A 14108-nucleotide genomic window follows, 5' to 3' on the forward strand; every position below is an offset into this window, starting at 1 on the left:
CATTGATGACTCTCTTCTAAAAATATTGGCATCCCTTAGACATGACAGAGTTGAATTCCAAAATGTCACAGAACCTTGGCTGTTGGAATGCAAAACATATGGCAGTGCATTGAGGTTTTAGGAGCTGACTGAAAACCCACCCAGCAAAAAGGTACCTGAGAAGGCTTTCGGTCAGCTCATAGAGCCTCAGTGCACTGCTACTGGTGCAAACTGGTACATTGTTGGTGGTGGCTGGGGATTGCCAGTGTTTGCTGTGGGACCCTGCACGTGTTGGATTTGGTTTTTGTTTCCTGAGTTATTGGAGGAAGTGAATTCTGCCTATCTGGACTCTACCAGGATGTTCTCAGGCCGAGACACAGTGTGTGCTCAGCTAATACTTACCTCTACCAAAACTGAGCACTCCATCCTGCAGGACTTATCACGTGGTTTTTCATGTATGCTATTAAGATTCTGTTTTGGGATTTTTATATTTTTAAATGATTGTGTTCTTCCTCAAATTTTTCTTAATATTTTTGTTGCAGTTATGAAGCTGCCTCCTGTTAACAATAAACTATGAATGCACAGGGTACAATGACTTGAACAAAATGAGCACTAAATATTAAACAACGTAGATACATTATGTATGATATGTCTAAATTATGTAATCTGTATGGCATCACTGATTTTGGAGAAGTTCCTTGCAAAGATGAATTAATCATTAGACTATCTGTTGTTTATGAACTTGGTTTTGGTTTTAGTAGTAGAGGAAACATTTATCTTACTTAACACATTGTTTCTCACTGAAAACGTTCAATAATCCAAAAGATTGAGAAGATAATTGAACTTCTACTGAGGAAGTACAAGGCCCATGCATATTATTTGTTCCCTGGTTTGGCATATATCTCATCATCAAGTGTCTTTAATATTCTACACTTTGAAGATCTGTCGGGTTCTGTATTAGAAGCAGGACGTAGACAAAGACAGAGATAATTATAATTCAACAGGGAATCGCTATAAGGACGGTTTGGACAAGTATCCTAAGTATCCTGTGATGAGGGCAAGGAGATCAGAAAATCCTCTAAGGAATTATAGAAAGGTACACAGAGCAGGTGCTACTTCATCTGAGGCTTGAGGGTAAAGTATCAGATTGGTAAAAAATATTTTTGGCAGAAAAAAGAGCCTGTGTCAGTAGGAGGAATTGGAGAGAACATGATATACCCAAGGAAGTGCTTTGGCATGGATGAAATGCAATTGGTCAATGGGGGTGGAAGTGGGAGGGCGGGGGATGAGATTGGATATGATGTTATAGCAGATGCCATTGGCACCCAGGGCCACACCCCTTTCATCCTCCCCTGCTGTAGATGTGACTGTGTCTCCCTTGAGCTCCGGTAGTGGCTCCCAACTTTTCAGCCTTAGGATTTTGCTTGAAGCCAGGGCCCTGGCTCAGCCTGAAAGTAGGAGTCAGGTGGGAATTAATGTCACCGAGGCAGTCATGACCTTGAACAATGGGGAAGAAGAGTTGATGGCAGGAGACCCGCCTCCTGTCTTTCAGAAAGACACTCCATCTGTGATATGCTTAGCAGTGCACCCTTTATTGGCTTCTCTTTTCTCCTGTCTCATTTTCTTTGTTCCTCACTTCATACTCGCAGCATGCAAGTTCTTGTCTCAGGCTCTGCTTTCAGGAGAATCCAAATGAGAGCAGGTGTGGCATGAAGAGCTTTGTAAGTCATGCTAAATACCTAGGCCTTATTCTGGAGGTGATGGGAAACCACTGAGCTAGGGAATGGCACCGTCATTCCTGTGTGTAGAAAACTATCTGGTGGCCACAGAGAGAACAAACTGGGGCACAGGGGGGCTGGTCTTGGGATCCATAAGGAGGTGACAGCAAGAAAAGGGTGCCCATTCTAGGGCAGAGTCCACGAAGGTAGAGTGATCAGGATGGAGTCCAGAAATGCCTAGGAGAAGAAACAAGAGGAATTAGTTTAACCAACATTGTGAAAGTCAAGCGTTTTATTTTTCTTAGCTTATGCTTATAAAAATGTTATGATATTTTAAATGAAAACAATAGAATTCTACATATTACCATATTGAAATAATTTTTGGTAATTTCTCTTGTATAGGCAACAGATGACTCCACTTTTTTTTTTTTTGAGACAGAGATTCACTCTTGTTACCCAGGCTGGAGTGCAATGGCGCGATCTCGGCTCACTGCGACCTCCGCGTCCTGGGTTCAGGCAATTCTCCTGCCTCAGCCTCCTGAATAGCTGGGATTACAGGCACTCACCACCATGCCCAGCTAATTTTTTGTAGTTTTAGTAGAGACGGGGTTTCACCGTGTTGACCAGGATGGTCTCGATCTCTTGACCTTGTGATCCACCCGCCTCGGCCTCCCGACTCCACTTTTAACCTATGCTATCATACACTTTAAAGATTTTGCTGGCCTCTTGTAATGTGTGATTAGATGAAAGGTTGTGTTGCCAGAGGCTTATGGATATCATCTATTGCAAAAGCTAAATTGTGGCTAAGTTTAGCTTTATTATTGTAAATAATTAGTTTAGCTTTATTATTGTAAATAATTAGCCTGATTTTGTGATTTCTAAAAAGGAGAAATATTGTCTAGTTTTCTAAATGGGCGTATTAGGGTTCTTCAGAAAAACAACTAGTACACACACACACACACACACAGAGTACAATAAGTAAATTGTATTTATTTATGAGTAATTGGCTCAAGTGATTATGGAGGCCAAGAAGTCCTATCATCTGCTATCTTCGAGCTGGAGACCCTGGAAAGCAGGTGGTATAATTTGGTTTGAGTCCCAGGGCCTGAGAACCAGGAGAGCCAAGGGTGTAAATCCTAATTTGAGGGCAGAGAAGATGCAATGAAATGTCTCAGCTCAAAGGTAGGCAGGAAAAAAGGGGCAAATTCTTCCTTCCTTGGCCTTTTTTTCTGTTGGGGCCTCAACAGATTAAATGATGCCTGCTTACGTTGGGGAGGACCGCCTACATTACTGAGTCCACTGATTCAAATACTGATCTCAACTGGAAACACCATTATGGACACGCTGAGACATGGTGTTTAATCTGGGTACCTTGTGGCCAGTCAAGTTGACACGTGAAGTTAATCACTGCAATGCGTTTTACTGGAACATTTTCTCTAATGTGCATGGATATGTATGTATGCTTGTATTTGTTGATCTACCACACACAGTGAGTGATATTTCAGTGTATGTAGCTTGTATTTGTTGATCTACCAAACACAGGAAGTAATGTTTCAACATTTTTTTTTTTCAAATGGAGTTTCACTCTTTCACCCAGGCTGGGGTGCAGTGGCACAATCTCGGCTCACTGCAACCTCTGCCTTCTATGGTTTCAAGTGATTCTCCTGCCTTAGTCTCCCAAGCAGCTGGGATTACAGGTGTCCACCACCAAGCGCAGCTAATTTTTGTTTAATAGAGATGGGGTTTCACCATGTTGGCCAGGCTAGTCTTGAACTCCTAATCCCGTGATCCGCCTGGCCCGGCCTCCCAAAGTGCTGAGATTATAGGCGTGAGCCACTGCACCTTACCCATTTTTATAATTTTATATTTTAAATCTTATTATTCACTGTTCTGTTCATTAACCACAGTCCCTTATGCACAGAATTCCAGCCCATTGAAGAGTAGGCTTAGGGTTTGAAAGATGTGAATACATTTCTTGGCCACAAAAGAAAGTCCCTGATTCATGCAAAATTCATTTAGCTTATCTTTTTCAAGGTGAGCAAGAGAACATATCACAGATCAAAGCTGATAATGGAGAGAATGAGGCATCTTCTAGGTGATATTCAGGCACAAGATTTAATCTAGTATAGCTTAAACCAAAGATTTTTTTTTTTTTTTTGAAAAAGCCATGAAATTTAGAGAGCATCCAGATTATATTAGTACCTCTATAAATTCCAGCATGGTATCTTTTTTCACCCCTAAGCAATATGCAATTTTCTCTAAAGAAGATAAAAAAGTGCTTTAGTCCATAAAGTATAATGAAGCTAATTTTGGTAACTTAGAATGCAGTGTGACATATTTTCAGTGTAGTTCTGCAGTTTTCATATTTTGAGCACCTGCTGACAGTACACCACAAATTAGTGCAATGTTGCTTAATGATGGTTCAGTTCCCATCTGAGATGTCTACAATTTGGATTTACTTGGTTTAGATTGTGGGAAACCACACCGGGAAATGAGGATGAATCCCAAAGCGATTACCGCCCCACAGATGTTTGGTCGGCTGGATGTTGCAGCAAATGACTGGACTGATGGGGTATTTTCTACCCTATGGAGGAAAACACTAAGAGCAAAGAAAGGTAGAAGATAAATTACAAGTATTGTTTTTGATTTATATTTCTAGATAAAATCCTTGGAGGCTATACAGAATTAGTAGAACAACTGTATTCTCCATATAATATCTTAGCCAAGACTAACAAGTCATAAATCAGTATGATATTTGTGAATGTTGAAATAATGAAATTATTGATCACAGTAGTTACAACGCTCCTTTTTTGAAATAATATTTGCTGAAAATATACGTCAGTATCCCTGTGATACCTTAGAATAAAATAAATGGAAAAAGCTGTTAAGCAAAATTGATGGTATTGAATAAAGTTATTTTACCATAACTATTTTCACTGAATATTTTACCAATGTTACTCTCATTTAAGTAGTGCCTATTTTTAAAGAATTGATTTCTGTACAAAATCGCAGGGAAAATGGGTTATTTGGGAGAGAAAATTGTGTATCGCAAAAGTGAAGTCTACATTGAACTAATAAATTATTCTGTGTAGATGGTCATTAGTGTTCGGTTGTTTAAACAAACTCATTAAGGGCTAGCAGTTCAGTCTGAATAGTCTCTCACTTACGGACTTTGTGAATTGAACCCAGTGTTCTCAGAATAGAAACTCGGAGGGAAGAGGTGATATCAGCTCCCTTCTCAGTTGATTTCCTCAGTCCTGAGTGAGTAGGCGAAAGGCACAGTGAATACAATTGCAGAGAGAAAGCAGCAGGGGAAGGAGGAGATATTTGGGCTCACTTCTTGGGTCTACCCTCTGGGCAACTGTGTCCTTCTGAAATATGTTTAAAGTGGTACCACTGAAGTTCTCATTTAAGGAATGTAGCTGATAAAACTAATATTGATTGTCCAAACAGAAATGAAAATGCTTATTTCAAAAATGTGCTCATATTAGAAATTGTTTTTGTTCTACTGGAAAGAAAGAAACTTTAATTTCTGATTTCTTTCAGTAATCCATTGTAAACACAGACCCAGTGACCAAATGTGACTTCAAAGAACAGGAGCTCAGAGAGCTTTTTTTCCCCTTCTTTCCACATAAAAAAGGCAACATGTGCTTTTTCTTTCAAAGTGAGTCTAGTGATTAGATCACCATTTAACGTGAATTGCTAGTTGAATGAACTTGATTAGGATTTTCAAAGCATTTTATTTGAAATAGACTATTCCAGAGTTGTTGCATAGCAAAGAAAATTTAGGGCCATGTGATAGGTCATGGTGTTGGTGAGTAAGAGGAGCTAGTAGTTGAGAAATGAAGAGTAATGCTACCATTAAGTCAATTACCTAAATTTACAATGACATTCTTGTTGAGCATTCTGCCGATGTTTGTCATTTTCTCTACCTCCCAGTATCTCCTTATGTGACTGCTGTCAGGTTTTGTGTCCAGTGCTCCTCTGAAATTGCTGTATCAAGGACACCCCTGACCTCCAGCTTGTCAAATACAAATTGCCGGTTCTCAGTCTGGTCCTGCCCTCAATAGCATTTGGCATAGCTGGTCACCTGCCTTCGTGAAACCCTTCCTTCCCTGGGCTGCAGGGACTCCTCATCCTGCTAGCTCTTTTTTCCACTTCTACTTCCTTGAGAAGTCTGGAAGACTGGGGAGCAAATACAGGAGACCAGGCCAGAAGCTTACAGGGCCTCTGTCTCAGCCTTCCTCTCTCTCCACGCTTATCTAGAAGAAACTTACCCAGTCCCATAATTTTAAATCCTATCTCTAAACTGCTGGCTTTCACATTTAAATCTCCAGCCTTAACCCCTCTCCGGAATTCCCAACTTGATGACTCTGTGAGGATCTCTATTGAACGCCTTAGACTTAGGTACAAAGTAGAATGGGTGCCATAGCTCTGTCTTTCCCACTGTCCTCATATACCTCTCCCCATCCTCCTCTTTTTGCCATTAAGGTTTAACTTCTTATTGTTCCTGGAATGTGATCACCTTAGTTTGGGATGCTATTGACTGGGTGGTTTTTAAACAATAGACATTTATTTCTCCTAGTTCTAGAGGCTGGAAGTCTGAGATCAGGGAGCCAGCATGGTTGGGTTCTGGCGAGGGCTTTCTTCAGAGTTGCAGTCTGCCAATTTCTTGCCATATCCCATGTGGTAGAAGGGCAAGAGAGCTCTCTGAGATCTCTTTATAAGAGCACCAGTCTCATTCACGAGGGCATTTTGGGGGAGCACATTCAGTCCATTGTATTACTCTAAGCCTGTACCTGCTTCAAGGGCTTAGCACTTTCTGTTCTTGCTGTCTGGAATATTCTACCTCTAGATCTTTACATCACTTCATTCTCTTCCTGGAATATCTTATTGACTACCTTATCTAAACCATGCGCCATGCCCTCCTTCTACTTAATTTTTCTTATGTTAAACTTTTCTTTATTTGTTTGCTTGTCATCTCTACTCCTTAGAATGTAAATGCTGCAATACCAGGACATTGTTGCATTTATCACAATATCCCCAGCCCCTAGAACAGTGACATATGCAAGATGCTCAATGAATATTTGTCCAATAAACAAATGACTTTTTGATTTAATTATGGGCCTTGACTGCTACGTCAAGATCTTTAAAAATCCTATGTGACAAAACAGGGTAATTACTTAGCAAAACTTTATTTAAAAGTTAGAGAAAATTACATGGAATATTGTACTTCTTCAAGCTATTTTATACTTACGTGTACATGCACTGTATGTGTGTATGTATTTTTTTCTCCCTTTGGTGGGGTATTCTAGGGGAACATATCTGGATAATTCTTGATGGCCCAGTAGATGCCATCTGGATTGAGAATCTGAATTCTGTTTTGGATGATAACAAGACTCTAACCCTCGCCAATGGCGATCGGATTCCTATGGCTCCAAACTGCAAGATCGTCTTTGAGCCTCATAACATTGACAATGCTTCTCCTGCCACTGTCTCAAGAAATGGAATGGTTTTCATGAGCTCTTCTGTCCTTGATTGGAGTCCTATTCTTGAGGTATAATTGAATCCTTTTTTTTGTATAATTAAAAAGGAAAACAGATCCTTTAGCATTCTTTTACTGCGTGTGCCAGTTTTTCTGCAGATGGCAGTGTAATTGCGTTTTTATGCTGTTTATGGAAGATACCTTGAATGCACTGGGACATTCAAACCCTGATTGCTCCTAACGTGTTTCTTCATTACTCTTCTAATCACTTTTGAACTGGGATTTCCAACCTGTAGCTTGCACAGTAATTGCCAGGCCTGTATGAACCAACGGTCTTGCACAACCATGTCTGAGGACTAATAAGTAAAATTTAATTTGATCACTTTGGGGAATCATGATATTTTTGGAAAGATACACATTCACATAAAGCTTAGGAGCGACCATTTGAGAACATTAACTTGAAGACAATTTATTAAAATTGCATATAAGGATTTTTATGAGATTCATTAGTTCCAAATTTGAACTTGGTAATAATATTTCAGATAACATATCATCATTTCATGGTCAGGTATATTATTTTACTACCAGCAATATATTCTAGAATACATTGATCAGAATTATATCATAAATAAATGCTTTGTATACTTAGATATTTTGCTAGATAAATAATATCATGTAAGGCAGAATGTTTATTAGATACGCCACATGAAAAATCTTGTTATATATAGTTGGTTAAATTTATTATTTTCATCACCTAAATTTTTTGAAGATGATTTTGATGGAAAACTTATGAATTCCTAATGTAAATAAAGTAGGTGTTTATTTTACATTATATCATTACATTTGGAAACTTTTATTTCTATATGGTTATATCCTAACTTTTTATTAATGTCTTTCCAGAATTTGCTCAAGTCTGTTGCAAAAGGCTTTAGATTTGGTATGAAGATGTGAAGAAGGAGGGAATCATATTGCAAAATGATACTGACATATAGTTGAATGTGTCACTAAAAATAGTTGTAAAGGTTTCAGATTTCACAATAAATTATCCATTCATTAAGGATAATAGAAGAGGGTTGCAACTCTGTCTTTGCAAAAGTAATCACCAATGACAATTCTTTAAAATACAGATGATCGAGTTACATTTCAATCCTTCCAAATTAGAATCTCTGGGAGGCAACTCAGTATTGTTTTTTTCTTCTTTTCTTTTAAGTGCCATAATGTATATATTTTTTCAATAGCCAGGCTTGGAAACCATGGGTACAGCAAAGTACAAGAGAAAATGTATATATATGATTTTTCCAAAACACTTCAATGTTGCAAAGATTTTTGAAAAATACTTTTACACAACTAGCTAAGGAATACTAAGTAATGCATGAGTTTGCTATTTATAAAATAAGATTTAGCTATAGTCTGTCCATACTGAGACTGAATAAGACATTTACATTAATGCTATGCCCACCTCATAATATTCTATATGTTTTAAATAATGCATTTTCATTTTGGAAATTGTTAGGAAGAGCAAGACTCATGAAGAATCAGGTTGGAAATGTTTAGAACAGGGAAGCCAGCTCTGAGAGTTATTAGAGGGCAGAGCAACTGAAAAGTTGTATTGCTGGCAATCTGTCAGCTTCAGGGAGCCAAGCTGGTTACCTGCCCTAGTGAATGTCGTCTTTTGGTCCCATCAACTCAAAAATGCTGTGTTATGTTTTTGTCGAGGTAGAATCATGGTAAATTCATGAACTAATGAATAATTCAGAATCAACATTTTATTGCTTCTGTTCAGAGTCTCTAATTGTTTCTTGGAGTATTGAGGTGAAGAATGAGCTGATCTCTTGACCTGAAGAGAACTTGCCTCATCTTAAGGAAATGCTGTGTGTTAAGTGGTATTTTGTTATGAATGACATGCAGTTTCTTAATGCTAGCTTTCTCAAATGACTAAATCCTTCATTTTCATAAGTATTCTTTGATATTTGTCTATATTGTTTATTGATTAAATTAGAAGAAATAAAAGGAAACAACTAATTGTAGTAAATCTTTTCTTTTTATTAAAAATATCTGGGGGCCAGGCACAGTGGTTCATGCCTATAATCCCATCACTTTGGGAGACCAAGGCAGGCAGATAGCTTAAGGCAAGGAGTTCGAGACTAGCCTGGGCAATATGGCAAAACCCTGTGTCTACAAAAATTACAAAAATTAGGTGGGTGTAGTGGCATGCACCTGTGGTCCCAGCTACTTGGGGAGCTCAGGCCAGAGGATCACCTGAGCCTGGGGGCGGAGGTTGCAGTGAGCTGAGATCATACCATTGCACTTCTGCCTGAGTGACAGAGTGAGATCCTGTCTCAAAAAAAGAAAAAAAATCTGGGTTTGGATATCCTTTGTTCATCTTTGATTCTTTACTTTTCCCCCTGAGTTATTTCCATAGATGTGCCTTCTCATTTTTTCCCAGCATATTTTAATCAAGAGTTGAAGACTGTTTCTCCATCTATGAGCATATGGAAATGGTAGTAGCTGAACACATGGGCCCAGGCTTTCTGGGTCTTAATCCTGCTTTTGCCACCTGCCTGCAGTAGGCTTCTGAGCAGGCTACCTATACTTCCTGGGCCTCAGTTTCCTCATGTGTAAAAGGAGGATAGTAACAGTTCTTACCTTGTAGAGTTGTTTTGAGGAGTAATTAGGGTTGAATTAATACATGGAAGAGTTTGTAGCAAAGCCTGGAATATCATGTGTGGTATAATCTTAGATAATATCATTATTAACGGATACTTTAAAAATTTTGTCCCCAAATGACCATTTTTCTAGTGTCCTAATAAGTTTCATGAATACATTGATCTGTGAACTGACAGGGTTTTCTTAAGAAACGCTCGCCTCAAGAAGCAGAAATTCTTCGTCAGCTGTACACCGAGTCTTTCCCAGACGTGTATCACTTCTGTACCCAGAACTTAGAATACAAGATGGAGGTGCTGGAGGCCTTTGTCATCATGCAGAGCATTCACATGCTTCAAGGACTGATTCCTCCAAAGGTAAATTGCTCAACTTTCTAGAGAAATTCTCTCTTGTTAACTTAGCCATGCTGTGCAGAGTACTATAATTGAAATTAGATTTAGTTAGAGCTGTTGGGGAGGGGGAATATTTCAAACATGGATCCCACATATTTTGGTATTTTTTCATATCCCTTAAAAAAAATAAAGCTAACCATGGATTTGGAATTTAGTTGCATGTTAACAAAGTCATGCAACAGGTATCCCCGAATTATTATTATTATTATTATTATTATTATTATTGTGTGTGGGTTTTAATTCTTATATTTTGTGAGTACATAGTAGGTATATATATTTATGGGGTACGTGGGATATTTTGATGCAGGCATGCAAATGTGTAATAATCACATCAAGGTGAATGGGGTATCTATCACCTCATTCATCATGTCTTTGGGTTATGAACAGTACAATTGAACTCCTTCAGTTACTCTAAAATGCACAACAGATAACTGCTGACTGCAGTCCCTGTGTTGTGCCATCAAATACTAGATCTTATTCATTGTATCTAACTATATTTTTGTGTCCATTAACCATCCCCATTTTCCCCTCCTCCCCACTCCCCTTCCTAACCTCTGGTAACCATCATTCTACTTTATCTCCATGACTTCAATTGTTTTAATTTTTAGCTCCCACAAATGCATGAGAATATACCAAGTTTGTCTTTCTGTGCCTGGCTTGTTTCACTTAACACAGTAACCTCCAGTTCCATTCATGTTGTTCAGATGACAGCCTCTCATTCTTTTTTAGGCTCCCTTGTGTGTATGTACCACTTTTCTTTATCCATTCATCTGTTGATGGACACTTAGCTTGTCTCCAATTCTTGACTGTTGCGAACAGTGCTGCAATAAACCCTGTTTATTATTTATTTATTTTTGAGACAGAATCTCAGTTTGTTGCCAGGCTGGAGTGCAGTAGTGTGATCTCGGTTCCCTGCAACCTCTGCCTTCTGGATTCAAGTGATTCTCCTGCCTCAGCCTCCCGAGTAGCTGGGACTACACCCAGCTAATTTTTGTATTTTTAGTAAAGACGATGTTTCACCATGTTGGCCAGGATGGTCTCGATCACTTGACCTCGTGATCTGCCTGCCTCGGCCTCCCAAAGTGCTGGGATTATAAGCGTGACCCATCGCGCCCAGCCAAACCCTGCTATTTTTAAAGACAGCTTGGTATGCCCAGAGTTCAGTTCCTCATTTGTTCTCCAGTTTTATTCATCCTTTCCCTCCTTCTTGGAGGAAAACTACTGTCTTGTTTCTATGTTTATTGTTTTCATTGCAACCCTAGAGCAACGTTTAGGTTTGAGAATCAAGTAGTAAAAAAAAAATTTCTTTCCTTCTCAGGAGCAAGGCGGGGAGGTGAGCCGGGCACACCTGGGGCGGCTGTTCGTGTTCGCGCTGCTGTGGAGCGCAGGGGCGGCCCTGGAGCTGGATGGCCGGCGCCGCCTGGAGCTCTGGCTGCGCGCACGGCCCGCGGGGACACTGGAGCTGCCGCCGCCCGCGGGCCCTGGGGACACCGCCTTCGACTACTTCGTGGCGCCCGATGGTGAGGACACCCGCCCGTCCAGACGAAACACATGGGGGCCGTTCTTCCTTAAAAGGCCAATATTTATATATATGTTTTTCTAAATGAGAATTAAAATTCTTGGCTGTAAGAAATGAAAATGTTCATGTGTGACGAAGGTGAACAGTGGAAAAAAATCTACTTTGATTGTATTTAAAATGCACAGTTTCCTGTTGTTAAATATATTGTGCACTAAACTTTCAATGAATTAAGCAACATTTAAAAAGCCAAGTCGGATCTATTTCTGACATTCATTCAATATAATCAGCAATTTATATAAAAGTTACAAAGTATATTTTCGCCAAATATGTGTGTATCTGTAGCTTTATATCTTTATCTCTGTATCTATACATACATTAAGGTTGTTGATGTGTGTATAAATATATAAAGTACATTTATACAAAAAATGAAGTACATTTATACAGGTGTATAATATATATTAAATGTTTAATATATATATGTATGGGCCTAGGATCTTTTGCCTAGTGAAAAGTGTGTGTGATTTGACATTTGAAAATGATTAATGATTTTAGATACATGCTATTCTCACTCTGTTCTGTATTTTTATAATACTTCATATTATTGAAAACTAATCTATTTTTTAAAAAATTCCAAAATACTTCCTAGTATTTCCTAGGTTTACCACCTTGAAATTGTTCCTTGGGACATTTTGACTCAGCTAACACATACTTGTGTACTTAGATCTCTGATTTTAATGATCTTTATTTTATGGGGTGAATTTGGAAGGTGACCTCATAAGATTTCAGGGATGTCTGCTCATTACAGTTGGGAGTTGAATTATTGCTATGGAGATGGAAATGTCCCCTGTTCACCTCAGGTACATGGACGCACTGGAACACACGTACCCAGGAATATCTGTATCCGCCTGATACCACCCCAGAGTATGGCTCTATTCTGGTGCCAAATGTTGACAATGTGAGGACTGACTTTCTAATTCAAACCATCGCTAAACAGGGCAAGGTATGGCTTTTAATTTTTATTCACAGTAGCATATTTTAAAGACATGAAGCATCCTGCATTTATTTTAAAATGTTTTATGTTGCAGTTTAAAATAAGTGAAAATGTTACCTGAGCTACTATTCTTCTTTTATTATTCCCCACTAAAATATGAGTTGAATAGTTCTAATTCATAAGTAATTATTTCTTATGTATGATTTGACAGAAAGTACATTTTGGTTTGTTTGGTTTGCTTTTCCCCAAAGGATTCCTTCTGTTTTGATCACTGAGCTAGTTTACTAGGGCAGCTATAATGAAATACCACAACCTAGATGGCCTAAGCACAGCAGTTTCCCTGCTCTCCATTCTGGAGACTGAAAGTCCAGGATGAAGGTGTTGGCCGGATTGGATTCTTCAGAGGCCTGTCTCCTTATCTCATGGATGGCTGCCTTCTCACTTTGTCTTCCCATGGTGTTTCTTTGCATACGTAAATTTCCTCTCCTTTTTTTTTTTGAGATGGGGTCTGTCACCCAGGCTAGAGTGTAGTGGTGCAATCTTGGCTCATTGCCATCTCTGCCAACCCGATTCTCGTGCCTCAGCTTCCCAAGTTGCTGGGATTACAGGTGCACACCACTGTGTCTGGCTAATTTTTGTATTTTTAGTAGGACGAGGTTTCACCATGCTGGCCAGGCTGATCTTGAGCTCCTAGCCTCAGGTGATCCACCCGCCTCGGCTTCCCAAGGTGCTGGGATTACAGGCGTGAGCCACCATGCCCAGCCACAGATTTCTCTTCTTATAAGGACACCAGTTAGAGTGGACTAGGGCTCACTCCAACGACCTTATTTTACCTTAGTCACCTCTTTAAAGACCTTATCTCCAAATCGAGTCACATTTTAGGGTACTAGGGGTTGAGGATTCAGGGTATGAATTTTGGGAGGACAAATTCAGCCCATCACACTCATTCATTTTTTGAATTTTTTTTTCAACTCCCTCTATTTTAGGCTGTGCTGTTAATTGGCGAACAAGGAACAGCCAAAACGGTCATGATTAAAGGATTTATGTCAAAATATGATCCTGAAAGTCACATAATCAAGAGTCTGAACTTTTCTTCTGCAACCACCCCTCTGATGTTCCAGGTACTGACTCTTTGGTGTGGCTCAGTAAGCCCAAGTTTGTGATAAACTTTGGAGGCCCCAATCTCTACTAGTCTGCTTTATCTGAATCTCATCTGAACTCTTACAGTCATGATGAATCACCCCGTATATCTTTCATTCTTCCTATTATTCAATTGCAATAGAATCTTTCCCTAGATGATATCATCTTAAATTATGGAAAAATATAAAGCTTATATAAAGTGCTATAGGCCTCAGTACGG

The 14108-nt window shown here is 39.2% G+C and overlaps 1 protein-coding gene across 1 annotated transcript in view; it reads left to right on the forward strand.

Moving 5' to 3' along the window:
- DNAH5 (dynein axonemal heavy chain 5) overlaps positions 1–13869 on the forward strand; it is a gene marked incomplete at its 3' end in the record, with an annotated part of 148604 nt that extends 134735 nt beyond the window's left edge. The window contains exons 42-47 of the mRNA XM_017524678.2: positions 4166–4312; positions 7013–7254; positions 10026–10202; positions 11557–11758; positions 12615–12757; positions 13735–13869. Of these exons, the coding sequence (XP_017380167.2) occupies positions 4166–4312; positions 7013–7254; positions 10026–10202; positions 11557–11758; positions 12615–12757; positions 13735–13869 (1046 nt within the window). The remainder of the gene's footprint in view (positions 1–4165; positions 4313–7012; positions 7255–10025; positions 10203–11556; positions 11759–12614; positions 12758–13734) is intronic.
- Between the last annotated feature and the right edge of the window lie 239 nt (positions 13870–14108).

Source organism: Cebus imitator, unplaced genomic scaffold (genome assembly GCF_001604975.1).
Source record: "Cebus imitator isolate Cc_AM_T3 unplaced genomic scaffold, Cebus_imitator-1.0 Scaffold35, whole genome shotgun sequence".
Taxonomy (NCBI): domain Eukaryota; kingdom Metazoa; phylum Chordata; class Mammalia; order Primates; family Cebidae; genus Cebus; species Cebus imitator.